This window comes from Heterodontus francisci, chromosome 8, assembly GCF_036365525.1.
Source record: "Heterodontus francisci isolate sHetFra1 chromosome 8, sHetFra1.hap1, whole genome shotgun sequence".
Classification (NCBI taxonomy): domain Eukaryota; kingdom Metazoa; phylum Chordata; class Chondrichthyes; order Heterodontiformes; family Heterodontidae; genus Heterodontus; species Heterodontus francisci.
Window position 1 is genome coordinate 71,100,525 of NC_090378.1, and position 15,963 is coordinate 71,116,487.

Below are 15,963 nucleotides of genomic sequence, written 5' to 3' on the forward strand. Positions count from 1 at the left end.
AAACATCTGTAAACAACATTAAATTATGGTTCACTAAGGCCCATTGCAACAAGAATCCATTTCTGGGTCCCGAAGATATGCAAAATGTTTGAAGTATTAGATAAGCAAAATACACAATATCAGATACAAGTGTATCCAACTGTGTTTTTAGTAATTGTTTTCCCAACTTTCTATCCTCTCATGAAGGTGCTCTTACAAGGGTAGAGTTCTATTTGCTCACCCAAGCAACTATTCACTTGAAAGCCTAGATGGTGAATGAAGGCGGGCCAAATGAGTCCAGAAGGTAGTGCAGGCAATCTTGGTCCTCCAGACATCCAAGCACCATTGGATAATGGATAGCGATCAGAAACAGGAGCCTTGGCTGATTTCCAATCTCCTTAATCCTAAAGGAGGTCAAAGCCAATTGTGGCAGTTTCACACCATCACGACAAGTAAGTCTACACAGCAGAATCAAATTTTGCCCTTCTTGGTCTTTACTGGGCAGTATTATGCTAGACAATACATTTACCTACTAAGCCATCAGTGCAGCAGTGTGCAAAATTGTTAATCTTATACTATTTGCACAGGGAATTGCATGATCTATCACAGAAATTTAGATAATTCTATTTGTCAAAGGCTATCAGGAAATTGAGAATTCAATTATCCATTCACTAAAAATAAATATTGTGGAAAGGAAATACTTAAAACTCCTGGGACCACATCAGAAATGGACTTAATTTGTACAAGACCAAAGTGATGTAAAGAATATTTACAAGTGTTTTTGATATGCTTATGCATTTTAAAATTTAAAAAATGAGCCTAGACAATTACATTTCTTTCAATTTGTTGTTTGTTACACATCTGTAAAAATATAAACCCATTCTTTAAAGGTTCAATATCCATCAAAATGCTTATATAGTTTAAAATGCAAACTGAAATAATTAGCTTGGTAAAAATCCCATCTGTAACATTTGGTTGGCTTTTTGTTCTTTTTTCAATTTTCTCCCCAATATTCCTGAAGATGCCAACTCTTGTTGGTATATAGTTCATGGACACTGGCAGTCCTCTAATACCTCACTCAAGTATGTGCAGAAGCCTAGATAGTGAGCATCACTCAGCTTTTTAGCCTGGAAGAATATCACGGCTGAACCAACCTATGATCACCTGGCATCCATGCTTTAGCAGTGGGCAGCACTAGTTAACAGGAACTCTGGCTGATTTTCCATGCCCTAGCCAACACATTGGAGCAAACAAGAGGTGCACTGGCTAACTCAACATTTTGGCTTTTCAAATAATTGGAAGAATTCTGTGAAAGATAAATTGATTTGTGCTTATGATTTCAAATGACATTGGTTTTATTGAATGCTCCCAGGAACAGCATTGTGAGCTGAAGGCCATTTGAATTTCTAAACACAAATATTAAGATACTGTTGGCTTTGAGAGGGGAGGACAGTGAGCAACTTAAGATAATTTTGAACATCAGTTATCTAAATTTTGAAGAAACCCCATTAAGAAGGTTGGGCTTGGTATTCTTTGGAAAAAGCATGAGTCAATTTTCAAAAGCTTTTAAGATTCAGGAATTGTGCCTTTGGATTGGAAAACTGCAAATGTCACTCCAACTTTTAAGAAGGGAGAGAGAAAAATCAGGTAACTACAGCCCTGTCAATTTAACATCAACTGTGGGGAAAGTACTGGAATCAATCATCAGACACCAAATGACTGAACACTTGGACAGTCGACCAAAGTCAGGATGGATCTGTGAGGGGTAGCTCATGTCTGACAAATTTGGTTGAAACTTTTGAGGTCAGCTGCATGTTGGATTGATGTGTCTATGGACATTGTCGATATGGATTTCCAGGCAGCATTTGATCAGGTGCCACACAAGAGATTAGCAGCATAAACGAGCGTGCATGGAATTGGAGGCAACCTTGTCATAGAGTTATAGAATTCTACAGCACAGAAACAAGCCCTTCGGCCCATCGTGATGGCAGAATGTGACAAGTGGAGTTCTTCAGGGATCTGTACGTGGGCTTGATTTTCACCATATATATTCCTCCAAGTCATTGATAGAGAGTTCTATATCAGTTTGCTGGTGACACTGAGGCACAATAAATTGTGTGGATTGGAGCAGCAAGTCACAATGGGGCATAGATAGACTAAGTGAATGGGTTAAACAATAGCTGATGGAATTCAATGTGGAGAAGAATGAGTCTCAGAATCATAGAGTCATACAGCACAGAAACAGGCCCTTCGGCTCATCGTGTCTGTGCTGGCCATCAAGCACCTATCTATTCTAATCACATTTTCCAGCACTTAAACCATAGCATTGTATGTTATGGCGTTTCAAGTGCTCATCTAAATACTTCTTAAATGTTGTGAGGGTTCCTGCCTCTACCACCTCTTCAGGCAGTGTGTTCCAGATTCCAACCACCCTCTGGGTAAAAAGTTTTTTCCTCAAATCCCCTCTAAACCTCCTGCCCCTTACCTTAAATCTATGCCCCCTGGTTATTGACCCCTACACTAAGGGAAAAAGTTTCTTCCCATCTAACCTATCAATGCCCCATATAATTTTGTATACTGCAATCATGACCCCCCTCAGTCTTCTCTGCTCTAAGGAAAACAACCCTAGCCTTTTCAGTCTCTCTTCATAGCTGAAATGCTCCAGCCCAGGTGACATCCTGGCGAATCTCCTCTGAACCCTCTCCAGGGCAATCACATCCTTTCTACAGTGTGGTGCCCAGAACTGTACACAGTGCTCCAGCTGTGGTCTAACTAGTGTTTTATATAACTCCATCATAACCTCCCTGCTCTTATATTCTATGCCTCAGCTAATAAAGGCAAGTATCCCATATGCCTTCCTAACCACCTTATCTACCTGTGCTTCTGCCTTCAGTGATCTATGGACAAGTACACCAAGGTCCCTCTGACCCTCTGTATTTCCTAGGGTCCTACCATCCATTATATATTCCCTTGCCTTGTTAGTCCTCCCAAAATGCATCACCTCACACTTCTCAGGATTAACTTCCATTTGCCACTGCTCCGCCCATCTATATCATCCTGGTTTCCATTTTGGATTGAAGTAGTACAAATGGGAATATTTTCTTAATGGTGAGAGACTTCGAGCTATGGAGCAGCAAAGAGATTTAGGAGGCCATGCCAACATCATTAAAATGTAGCACACAGGTACAAAAAGTAATCTTATCCACATTGAACTCCATCAGCTATAGTTTAACCCATTCACTTAGTCTGTCTACCCATTCACTTAATCTGTCTAAGCCCCATTTTGACTTGCTGCTCCAATCCACACAATTTATTGTGCTTCCTTAGTGTCACTGCAAACTGATATAGAACTCTTTATCAATGACTTGGAGGAAGGAATATATATGGTGAAAATCAAGTCCAAGTACAGATCCCTGAGGAACACCACTTGTCACATCCTGCCAATTGGAGAACAAACACTTCATCCCTCCCAATCCATGTCACGAGGTTGCCTCCAATTCCATGCGCTCTCATTTATGCTGCTAATCTCTTGAGTGGCACCTGATCAAATGCTGCCTGGAAATCTATATAGACAATGTCCATAGACACATCAATCCAACATGGGTTAATGGCATGCTGGCCTTTATTGCAAGGGGATTGGAAAAAGTAAGTGATGCTTTTGTTGTACAATCTTGGCCAGACCCTATCTGGAGTATTATGTTCAGCTTTGTACCTCAGGAAAAATATATTTGCCTTGGAAAGGGTACAGATTCATTAGAATGTTGCCAAGGCTTAAATTATGATGACAAGTTATACAAATTCGGCTTGCATTCCCTTCAATATAGGAGGTTGAGGGGTGATCTAATCAAGATACTTAAAGTGATTAAGGGATTGGCTAGGGTAGATACAAATAAACTATTTTCTCTGTTGGGAGAACCCAGAACAAGAGATACAATCTTAAAATTAGAGCTAGGCCATTCAGGAGTGAAATCAGGAAGCATTATTTCACACTAAAGGATAATGGAAATTTGGAACTCTATTCCCCAAAATGCTGTGGAAGCTGGATCAATTGAAATTTTCAAGAATGAGACTGATAGATTTTTGTTAAATATGGGTATCAAATGATATGGAACAAAACTGGGTAAATGGAATTAATGTACAGATCAGCTACAATCTAAATGAATCGCAGAACAGGCTCAATTCCCTACTTCTGTTCCTATGAATTCTAGGTGATCTGATTGGAAGGGCATTTACATAGTTCATCCAGGTAAATTCATGGTTCAAATACCAGGGCACAAGGTAAAAAGTGGATTGTTTCTTCTAGCCAATGATGGGTTGTGTAATTAAACCCACATGTGCAGGCCAGTTATGAGCTTCTATTTTTACTGACCTGTCTGTGCAAGGTACCATGGGTAAAAAAAAAACTGTCAACCATGACAGAAAAACAACTCTGCATGTTCAGTTTTTTAATGATATTGCAGAGACAGAACCCATAAACCTGGGAACTTAAGATAATATTACACTGCCGCTTTAAGAAACAGTTTTGTAGTATGAACAGGCCACATAATACACAACCAAGGAAACTAGTGCAGAGATAGTGGAGGAGAGAAGACAACTAGGCAGGAAGGAACTGCATACATCCCTATTTCAATTGCTCTACCTCAACTGAGAGAATGTTGCCCTTACACAAGGTCAAGCATCTTTGATTTGATGTAGACAAACAAGCAGAAAATGTTACAAATGTGAGTTTCATTGAACAAAATACTTGACCATCAACCACACGCATGGCATGACAGCGACAACCTAGGCCCCTCGCTCTGAATAGAAAATCTATCATTTGGAAGAGTTGGGGAACAAGTTAAACTGCAGTTTCTTAGAATCCAATGGTTGAGTGAAAATCTCTGTCATATTTGGAAGATTGTTGTATGCTTCCTCACAGCAAACTGACCATATTAAAGGCTCACGGTCTTTGTGATAAGTGTTTGGCAAAGCTTTTTACAACTACCTCAATAGCAACTCATTTCAAAGTGATTTACATCACAGCATCATGGGTTTGTAAACAAAAGAATGCCAAATACTTCTAAGTGAAGATGTGTTCCTTTAATTTTAAGAACTGAACTAGATCATTCACAATGAGTAAAATCTATTTTCTAAGATTTTAATTGTTTAATAAGAATTTACAGTTTAAAAACACGGCAATACAAATAATTACCACTTTAATTTTTATCGATTGTAACCATAAAAATAAAAAATTTTAATTTACAATTTCATAAAACAATTTTTTTTTAAAGGGAGATCCAGTTGGAGAATGTGAATTGTACATTGACCATGTATTTACCTGTTGTCTCCCCTCCCCTCAACTTCATGTAATTATCAGCAGCAAATTGAGTTTTTTTTTATATTAAGTGTAAAATCACATCTGACTGAAAGACAAAAGAACACTAAAGGAGTTAATCTATACAGGACACACAGTTACTTTGAAAAAAGTTATTTGCAGCACTGATTGCTCTTCAGGTCATGCTTGCCTACGACCAACTTCACCTCAGAGCTGTGAAGTCAATTGAAAACTCTGATATTTCAAAACGTTCCACTGCACCACAAATATTTAACATTAACATTCCGTAACAGAATCTCATTCCAGACTGATCTCGTAACATTGCCATTTTACAATGGCAGCTATAGACATCATATACCGCTTTACTTAGAACAGTAGTACTCATAAAATCGCCTGGTGGCTATTTGTGCCATGACTTTCTCTTCACCTGTGATCCTGAGTAGAAACAATGATGCATGTACCTCTAGGGCTCCAGTCACAGCCTGCCCAGACGTAGACCATGTTGGGAATTGGTTCTGCTCTCCCACTTCTATTTTTCTACAACAAAAGGAAGCTTGGGAATTCTGTTAAGAGGCAGGGCTATCCCAGGTTCAATACAAGTGAGAACCTTATTAAAATTAAAATTAAACTATTGGGCCAATTGTTTATTTCTCTTCCTGTGGGAAAGTATCTGCCCTCTATTTATCAAGTTCCCATAGTCGCATGATTAAAATTAGGAGCCCGCTGTATGGGAAATCAAATTTGTACATCTGCATCTCTTGGTGTCTTCCAAGTGACTCTGAAACAAGACACTGTGACCTTCAACAAAAAGTTAGTAATATCTCTGTTCTGTAAAGGTTTCTGGAGCTCATGCAACCAAATACAATGTGTTTACAAACTTCACTTTCTCTGTGGAGTCAGGTATAGTTAATTGTTAATCACTAGCCAAGTAGCTTTGTCCAATCTTTATCCATAAGCTCTTCTGTAATGTCACCGACAGCAACAACTCATCAGTTCAATTTTCCAGTCAGTTCTTTTTAAATTGTTTCCTACATTTGATTGTTGTTAAAAAAGCTCAATAAATAGTAGAAAAATATTCCTTTCTTTAAAAAATCTGAGATGCACGGTTAACACTTTTACAATTCCCATTGAGTTGCTTTGATGGTTTTTGGCATTCCTTAAAGTCCAGGAAAAGTTTTCACCATCTGACTCAAAGACTGATTATTTAAAAAGAGTTTCTGTAATTTTGTGACTGTAGCTTCCAGTGAGTGAGGAGCACAAGTGGTTCAGCATTCTGCATCCACGGTGTGGACTGTAACTGCAGCTTGTAGGTGATGGCTGTGATGGAGGGAAGGATGGTGATGTAGGCGATAATGGTGGAATTTGTGACTTAGTAAAGCAGCAGTCTGAGGTGGAGTGTCCAACTCTAAATCTTCTTCATGGTTCCCAACATCCACCCCGGCAGTTAACGGGTCATTATTGCATGGTGGGTTTTCACTGTCTTCCTGAGGACTCATGGTACTATATCCTGCCAATGAATGCAAGTTTACAAAATTACTTCTTTTTAAACATGTCAGTCATTGACATACATTTCCATTTACAGAAACTACAATTATGTTGTTTTATTTCAAACCTAATAATTTTAATGGTCTAGCTTTTTATTTACAAAACTGCTCAGCTGCGATTCATCTCTAATCTCTGCCGCCCTCTGCAAACATCACAGTTAGAGGCAAATCCCTCCAATGAAAAACTTTAGGGTTGACAACGGATAATCTGTACAACCACATCACATATTGCAGCAAGAGAACTGGTACAACGGGTTGTCCGCTTGCCTGCACAATGAATGTCAACAAGCTTTTTGATCACTGAAGTCAGCAAAGCTCCAGTGCACTTTCCAACAGGGATCACAGGAAACTGAAGCCAACTGCAGTGCATTTTAACAGAAGAAAGATAATTGAACACACATCAGGATATAATCATGGTCTGCATGGCTCAGTACCACATTGGGCACTATATTCACCAACTGAGTCAAGTTTTAACCAATTCACCTCCATCTTAAGATTCAGAATCTTTTTGAAACTGTATATAACCCAATGCAACAATATCAATCACATTCTAGGTACAGGAGACAGGGCAGAATAGGTTGTATTTGAGCTGAATCTCTCTCTTCCCCTCCCTCTAGTTAAATTTAACCCTGAAGGGATTTTCAGAGTTGTGATTGATCCAACTTCCAAGTTCCTACACTCCAGGTAAGTTCATGAAATGTTTTCTAGGGCTGCATGTATTGCAAAATAACTAGGACAGATTTAACTCAAAATGGACATCTTAACAACACAAGAGGAAGCTCTGCATTTTATATGTAGAATAAGGGCATTTTCATACCATAGGTACCAGTTTGAAATAGTAGTTTACAGCAATACTGGGCTGTCAGATTGGAGTTATACTGCTGGTTCCATGCACAACCCTGTTCATCAGAATCCAAATGATCATTACATTTTAGTTTTAGCAGACTGGTTAACATTAAAAGGTGAAAAATGTAGTTTTTACTTTACACTGGATGCAGATATACCGCAGCAGATGCGAAGTTGAAGCAAAGAGAGAATGGCCAGAATCTTAAACACTTTAAAATAATTGCTGGTCAGGACTATTTGTGAGTCCCGACCCCACACTTGCTAGCTGCATGATTTTCCGGGAGGCGGTCCAATTGGCCACCTTTGCATATGCTGTCCAATTAATGACAGTGGTGGGTTCCTGAGGTTGCAGGCTCAGTTAGAGGGCCTGCAGCCTTGGAAGGATGGTAGCCCCACCGCCACTGGCAGAGGAGGGCACTGTCACTGTAGGAAGGGGGGCCATGAGGGCATCTCCATCTTGAGGTGCCCTCTGAAGACATTTCGATTTTGTAAAAATGAACTCTGGCCACAGCTGATCCCTGCAAGTCTGTAGCTCCAGCCGGGGGGTGGGCACGGCACTTGAGTGTAGTAGGAGGGCTCACGGGCCCACCAGTCAGCCAGCTCCAGATGCCCATTAGACTTTGGCTGCAGTGAGTGGCCTGTCCATTGGCGGGCCCCAATCTGCCCACAATTGGGCACTTATACATGCAAAGGGGTTACCCACTAGTACTGGGTGGGTAGCCCTTGACGCTCTCACCCTGCCTCTGACCAGATCAGCTGGAAGCGGGAACTTGTTGGTCCACCAACCCGATGCCCTCCTGTTCTACTTTCCTCCTGGTCCCACCATCAAAGCCGCCTCGGCAGGACCAGTAAATTTCCACCCAATATCTCCTGATTCAATTTGGTCACCTTCATGCTACATTATACTGTGTAGTTGGGAGCAAATGTATAGCTTGCAAACTGTGCAATGTTGCTGGCCAAGAGAGTCCTATCTTTTATAATCATGATCAGATTGTTTTGTATTGCTGTTAGGCAGCAGGAAGAGTATGAGCAAGGCCACAGAATGGCAGGTACAATCCCTCATTCATTCACTGTCCTGAGTACTTGATCTAAATCATGCTGCTCACAGGAAATATGGAACACAGGCTAAATGCCTGCCTGCAAGTTAAGGAGGGTCATTGCTAGGGGGTTTTTCTGGTAACTAGCTGAAGGACAGGATTGACAAATGCTTAGAACCAAGGACAACCCATCCCTCTGAGCCAGAGGAAGGCTGACCATGAGATAAGCATGGAGAGGGAAAGGGAAAGTGATTCACTGTCAAACTACCACCCCATCCCTAACTTCCCTTTACTCTTCAAAGTCCGTGAACATGTTGTTGCCTCCCTAATCCGTGCCCATCTTTCTCTCAACTCCACGTCTGAACCTCTTCAATCATGTTTCTGCCCCTGCTACAACACTGAAATAGTTCTAACCAAAGTCACAAATGATATTCTATATGACTATGATGCACCATCACTCATCCTCTTCCTTCTCAACCCTGTCTGCAGCCTTTTACAGTTGACCACACCATCCTCCTCCAATGCCTCTTCTCCATTGTCCACCTGAGTGATAATGCCCTCTCCTGGTTCTATTCTTACCTGTCAAATTGTAGCCAGAGACTCTCCTAAAATGTCTTCTCGTCCCACCCCCACACTTTTATCCTTTAGTCCCCAGACCCCAAGGATCTATTCTTGGCCCCCTCCTCTTTCTCACCAACATGCTGCTTCTTGGCAACATCACCCAAAGACACATCAGGTTCCACATATACAGTGATGACACCCAGCCCAACCTTGCTACTACCTCACTCGGCTCCTCCAGTGCCTCTGCGTTGTCAAGACTTCATATCAGACATCTAGTCCTGGGTAAGACAAAACTTCCTCCAATTGAAAACTGGGATGCCTGAAGCCACAGTCTTCGGCCCCCGCCACAACCTTCGTTCCCTAGCCATTAATTCCAACATCGTCCCTGGACAGTGTATTATCTCGGTGTTCTATCTGAGGAAACTTTGGTGTCTTATTTGACCCTGAACTGAACATCTGACTCTTTTCATCACCAAGACCACACATTTCCACCTGTGTAGTATCGCTCCTGCCTTAGCCCATTTGCTGTGAAACCCTTATTCATGCTTTTATTACCTCTAGACTCGACTACTCTAATACACTTCTGGCCAGCCTCCAATCTACCACTCTCAACAAACTTAAGCTCATCCAAAACTCTGCTGCTCATATCCGAACTCGCACCAAGTCCCAGTCATTCATCATCCCTGTGCTTGCTGAACTACCTTGGCTCCCAGTCCCCAAACACCTCAATTTTAAAATTTTCATTGTTATGTTTACACCCCATTATGGCCATGCCCCTACCCATCTCCGTAACCTCCCTCCAGCCCTGCAAACCCTCTAAGAATTCTGCATTCCTTCACCCCTGGCCTTCTGTCTAACCTCCATTTTCTTCACCCCACCACTGGTGGCTGTGCCTACACTTGTCTAGGCCCTAAGTTTTGGAATTTCCTCTTTAAATGTATAGGCCACTTCACCTCTTCCCTCCAGCCTCCTTAAAATCTACCACTTTGACCAAGTCTCTGGTCACCTTTGGCTTGGTCAAGTTTTGTCCGATTATGCTTCTGTGAAGTGCCTTGGGATATTTTATTATGTTAAAAGCACTCCGTAAATACATGTTGCTGTTGTTAGCAAACTCGGTTTTCAAAGAAGTCAGCTTCCCTGATGAATGTGTTGTGGTATACAGCCATACAGGCAGTAGGACCACAACTGTACTGCAATTATGAGTCAATGCCTTCAGGAAAGGAAAAGAGAATACTGAAATTGAAGAATTATAACTGTTAAATACATAAAAACTAGCAGGACAACTTGGGCTGAAATGCTGTAAAATCATTGCAATTTCCTAGCTAAGTAATTTTAAATGATGTAGTTCCTACATGTATCACTAAAACAATTATCAGGTTTCTCTTCTCTTTAACTCAAACATCTTCTTGAAATATTTGTTCGTTTTAAGCACAGGTTTCTTAAACACTCATAAAAGCCTAGCCTAAGAAAACTAAACACTGTCAAACTCATGCTGTTACAACAGATCCTATTCAAGGGGGCTCTGGACAGTGTTTCTGCATTTATATAAACAAAAGTCCCCACAGTATATTTTTAGCAAAGTTGGACCAAAAAAATGGTGAGGTGTTAAAATAAAGAAACAGCAGTACAAGAGATCTTTATCTCGCATGAATATTTCTGGAGATTCTTTCCTACATTTGAAGATAATTCATTTCTAGTTTTGACTGGAGTTCAACATCAATCACAGCCCACACAGATAGGACCAGTTCCCTTCAAACAGGAACGGGATCATTTTTAACTTCTGAAATGTTAAATACTATTGAAAAATGAATAAGCTTTTTCTCCCCTATCAAGTGAAATGTGAAGTCAGTGATCTTACCATGATCGCTCTCGGTTCCCGATCTTCCCCAGTAACGGCGCCTGCGTTCTGGACTGTGTGCATGTCGTTCTATCACAGCCGCTATAAATCTTGTGTTACTGACTATTCAAAATAAATAAAAATTACGAATTGCAGGCAATAATGTTCTTTCCTCAATGTGCATTTCTAAATAAAAGAATCTAGAATTTAAAGTTCATATGTTGTTTGGGGATGGGGTGGGGGGCAGGGAAGGAAGGGAAGAAGAGTTCAAATGAACTAGTAAATTTGATTGCAGGAGGAAGAGGTGCCAGGCCCGGCATTCACTGACCCACTCAGCAGTTCTAAGGTCAGTTACAGAGGCAGTGGATGCTTTCCCTCAGTACAGTTCCAGTCCCAGCAGGGCATGGGACTGTAGCAAATAAATTGTTAAAGGGTTCTGCACTGGGACTGTGACAACACACAACCGCTAATCTGATAAAAGAGAGTGTTAACAGTGCTGTACATTCAGACTGAACTTTTTTCATTCTTTTTCTTTGCAGCTTTCAATTAGCTTTTTTTCTGTCATTTTTCCTCATAACTTTTTGATTTTTGTTTCTCAAAATTTACTTTCTTTCATTTACTGTGTTAATTTTTTTTCTTACGTGTACATTTATTCAACATTGCGGCTTGTGCTTTAGCACTAGTTTTGCAAATTAAGTTTTTAATGTTGATGTGAAAGTAGGACCTGTGTAGGTATTGCATTTCAGCAATTATTGGTTTATTACTGAAGTTGTTTTTGCTTTAAAGCCAGTTATCTAGGGCTTTAGTTTGGGAAACGTGCATTTCAAGAAATCAGAACACAAGTATTGGCCTGGATTTTACGGTCAGCGAAGAACAAATGATGCTCACCATTTGTTATGCTTACAGCTCCCCACAGACCTAGTGAAATTTTGTGCAGCAGCTAATAAATAGAGATCCATTTCAGCGCGGTGCCTTCAACAGGGGATCTAACAACTGTATGAACAGGGCAAGCAAGAGTGTGTCTCTTCAACCAATCAGATTGAAGAATTATTGAGCTGGGCAGTCAAAAGTAGGAAGTGTAAGGTAGAATATTTAATTCAATATAAAATCATGTATCGAAAGCAAAATAAAGAGAGGAAAAGAAAGATGGGATTAAGAGATAAGAAACAGAAAGTAAAAGAAACATTTTCATTTTTAAAAGAATCAACAATTAAAATCAGAAGGAATGAGCCTCCACATGTTTAAAAAGTAAATTTTAAGTGCCAGAGAGCGAGGTACCAGCACTGTGAAGCTAGTGGAGGACCAGGGCAACTTGAACAGCAACATCCTGATTTCTGCATTTAACTGTACATTTATGGATGCTGGAAGTTTCTGTCCAATTTACTCCTTAATAAAGATGATGGCTGATAGCTTCACTGTTATTATTATCGCAAAATCTGGGCCAATATCACCACCTCTCTGACTCAAGAATGGCATGGTAAGTATTTTAGAACATAAGGATGGTACATCTCAACAACCTAACTTCTCGAGTTGAAATCTGGAAAATTTGCAGAGGTGGAAAGCATGGAAGGCCTTGCGCAGACCTAGATACTAAGTCATCCCTATAAGCACAACATTCACCCCGATTTAGGCATTATGTACACTTCAACATCATAAACCCTGGTTTCAATTTCAGTGCGTTATAAATCCCTACCAAAAAAACCCAACGCATAGACCTGATCTAAACAACAATTACATCTCAGCTTTATTTCCCCTCATATCTCCTGAAAGCAATGACTCACGCTGGGGTACACTTAACAGTTGTCTGATACCCATTAGTACCTCAACTGACCATTCTTTATGTATAAATCTCAACAATCGAGCTATTTGGCTCTGGGGTGTTACAATTGAATCTAATCCCATCCTCATCTGACATTCACAAGTGCACTATCCAGCAGAAGTCACAGGGCAGCATTCTGCACTAATTTTACACCCCCTACCTCGCCTAAAAACTACAGCCGCAGCTGAGATCATACCACAGACCAGAATTGAGCTTGGGCAGTTCCATGCAGGGCATTCTATTTACAAATTTGTCCATGAGGGAATGCTCCTTTTTAAATTTTAGTTGAATGAGTACATTTTGTTAACCATCAATAATAAAGTAATTTTCCAATAACTTTATAAAGGCTTTCTTCCTCTCTTGATAGCACCAACTTATACAGGTCCATTGCCGCCAGATGCCTTCCTTAACCTTACTCACATGATCTCTCTTTGTGACTGCACCTAAACTATTCTATCAGGGAAAACCCCAAACCTGTCATCACCCAATGCCCATGTATTTCCCCTCCCTCACCTAGAGAGACCAAGGACCCTATCACCACCTCAGTTGAAATGAGCTAATGCCGCACCTATCAGGAAAGGAACCTTAGGCCTTCTTGCTCTATATGGCTCAGTATCCTATGGGGTAGTAGAGTTATCAGAAGCACCAGGCAGTACACTCTCATGATATGACTGAATATTTTCTTTTCACCACCTGAACAATAGTACTTAAAAGGAAGCTCGCTCTTAATACCCTTTCAAAAGAGAATTCATAATCACAATGATAAACAATTGAGGCTTTTTCATTGGAAAAATAAAAGCTAAGAAATCAAAGTTACGCTTTATTCTTACAACAGGTGGTAACACTTACTGATGCCTCTGTCCTCGTGACTATCTTCATCCCTGTCATCCCGATCATTTTCAAGGTTGGACATTCGCACAGACATCTCTTTTTCAAAAACAAAAAGGGTGATAATTATTTTTATTTTTCTGACTATATTTGCACATCACCTTTTCATATCAATTTTTATCCTTTTATTTACAAGTAGATTAGGACTTTTTACAGCTGCCAAATCTCTGACACATTAAACCCATTCTGGGAGCAGTGCCAAATCCAAAGCGAGTTTGAGACATCATAACACTGGAACTATGAAATCCAAGAATCCTTGGAGTCACATTATGAGAAAAAGCAGGCAATCTTATTGCTGTACTTACCTTACAGAGCTGCCTTTTCCATAGCCCTGACTATGTTAGCAGTCAGGTAATGAATCTTTTGCTCTATGTGGATCAGTAGTTTACCAGATAGTGCCATTACTATTGGGAAACAACTGAACTCCAGTATGCCATAATAATGATGGCCGGAATTTTACTGCCCCCCCACAGGAGCAGGCCGATTGCGGCGGGGCTGTAAAATTGAGTGGGAGGCGGGGCTGCAGCCAATTAACTGCCACTTTAGGAGTTCCCCCCACCGCCGCTGGTATTTTACCAACGGCATCCAGGCAGCAAAAGCCCCCAGAACACCACCAGGTAAAAAGTGGTGACCCTCTTGCGGGGGGGAGGGGCCTCCTGATCGGGCACCCTGTGCCCTACCAGGAGGGCCCCCCCACCCCCACCACAGCCCTACCACCACCCTCCTAACCGATACCTCCCCCCACCCCCCGCCCACCCCCACCGCCTTGCCTCACCGGTGCCTGACCGTTTCTTCCCAGCGAGGCCCCAAAAACTTACCTGCTTTCCAGGGCCATCGTCCCTCTTGCTGCCATTGGCTGGGTGCCACCGCTCCCGGTGACACTGCTGGGAGAGCTACCAGCCCGCTGATTGACCAGCAGTTCCATTAGGCGGGACTTCCTGCCTCTGAAAGGTTGAAGTCCCACCCAAGGCCAATTAAGGGCCTGAGGAGCAAAAACTCCCAGCGTGGCTCCTCAGGCCCGATCAAGGCAGGTTCGCCCCTGACGTTTTGGCCAGTGCGCTGGGCCTCCCACCCCATGTAAAATTCTGCCAATGGATGGAACATTGAATAGCCAAAGTGGAACAGTTTCATAAGCTAAAAAAAGTCTGCCCCTTCCTTCTAAGCAAAAATCGTTTCATCCGTTATGTTAAACATTCCGCACTGAAGTTTAGGCATGTCAAACCATATATCCTAGACGTTGCTACTCTCTGCAGCTTACCCTAAACACAATTTTCCTTTTCAACACAATTTTCTTTTCCTTCACAATCTCGGAATGGACAGATACTGTTCTTACCTTGGGCTGCAAGAGGAGACATGTGCTGGTGACTTCTCCTATGGATCTGGTGTCGGTAAGCATACACTGCCAGAACAAGCACCATAATGCACCCCATGATCCCGCCAGCCACGGGTCCAACTGGAGCACTTTTAATCATGTTCAGTGCTATGACCTCATCTCCTATAATTAGAAATGGAATACAAATTAAAAAAATAACCAACAGGTTACTTGGCTCAATATCTGTCCAAGGTTTACATTCAATTAACAGTTTGATATAACCCACAATAGAACTTGAACTCAGTATTAATGCAGTTGGTGATTATGTCTTGACATCTGGTAGCAGATGTCACCTTTTGTCACATGAACACAAACAAACACTCATGGCAGCCAGGGAAAAGTCAGCATGCCAGACAGAGCTTTAGCGCCCTTTCTAATATAGCAAAAAGGGAAAAACGGCTTGGTAGTCAGCTGAGGACAGGAGTGGGCTTAGCTGTGCTTCCCCCATTGGTGAGAACTTGCTCAACATTCACTGTCTAGGTTCACTGAAATGTTGTCAGTTAAGTGAGGCACAAGAGTGTGGCTGGTGATTGTTGAACTATTTGCCATGAAGAGTTGACTTTCTGGCAGAGGTGAGCCAAAAAAAAACATTTAGATTACCAATGCAAAACCATTTTAAAGACAAAGAACAGTTCCTTTGTTGCATACGAAATATTCCATTCACAATATACAGGTGAGGTGAGACTGACTGCCCTTGACATCAAGGCAGCATTTGACCAAGTATGGCACCAAGGAGCCCAAGCAAAACTGGAGTCAGTGGGAATCA

At 41.4% G+C, this 15,963-nt stretch overlaps 1 protein-coding gene across 3 annotated transcripts in view; it reads right to left on the minus strand.

The window, feature by feature from the left end:
• Window positions 1-5,080: 5,080 nt before the first annotated feature.
• The window catches only part of cachd1 (cache domain containing 1), a 190,041-nt gene continuing 179,158 nt past the window's right edge, over window positions 5,081-15,963 (minus strand). For all 3 annotated transcript variants that reach the window (XM_068037313.1, XM_068037314.1, XM_068037312.1), the window contains 4 exons: window positions 15,159-15,320; window positions 13,787-13,864; window positions 11,140-11,241; window positions 5,081-6,800 (listed from right to left, as the gene is read on the minus strand). In XM_068037313.1, the coding sequence (XP_067893414.1) occupies window positions 6,559-6,800; window positions 11,140-11,241; window positions 13,787-13,864; window positions 15,159-15,320 (584 nt within the window). In that variant the 3' untranslated portion in view covers window positions 5,081-6,558. The remainder of the gene's footprint in view (window positions 6,801-11,139; window positions 11,242-13,786; window positions 13,865-15,158; window positions 15,321-15,963) is intronic.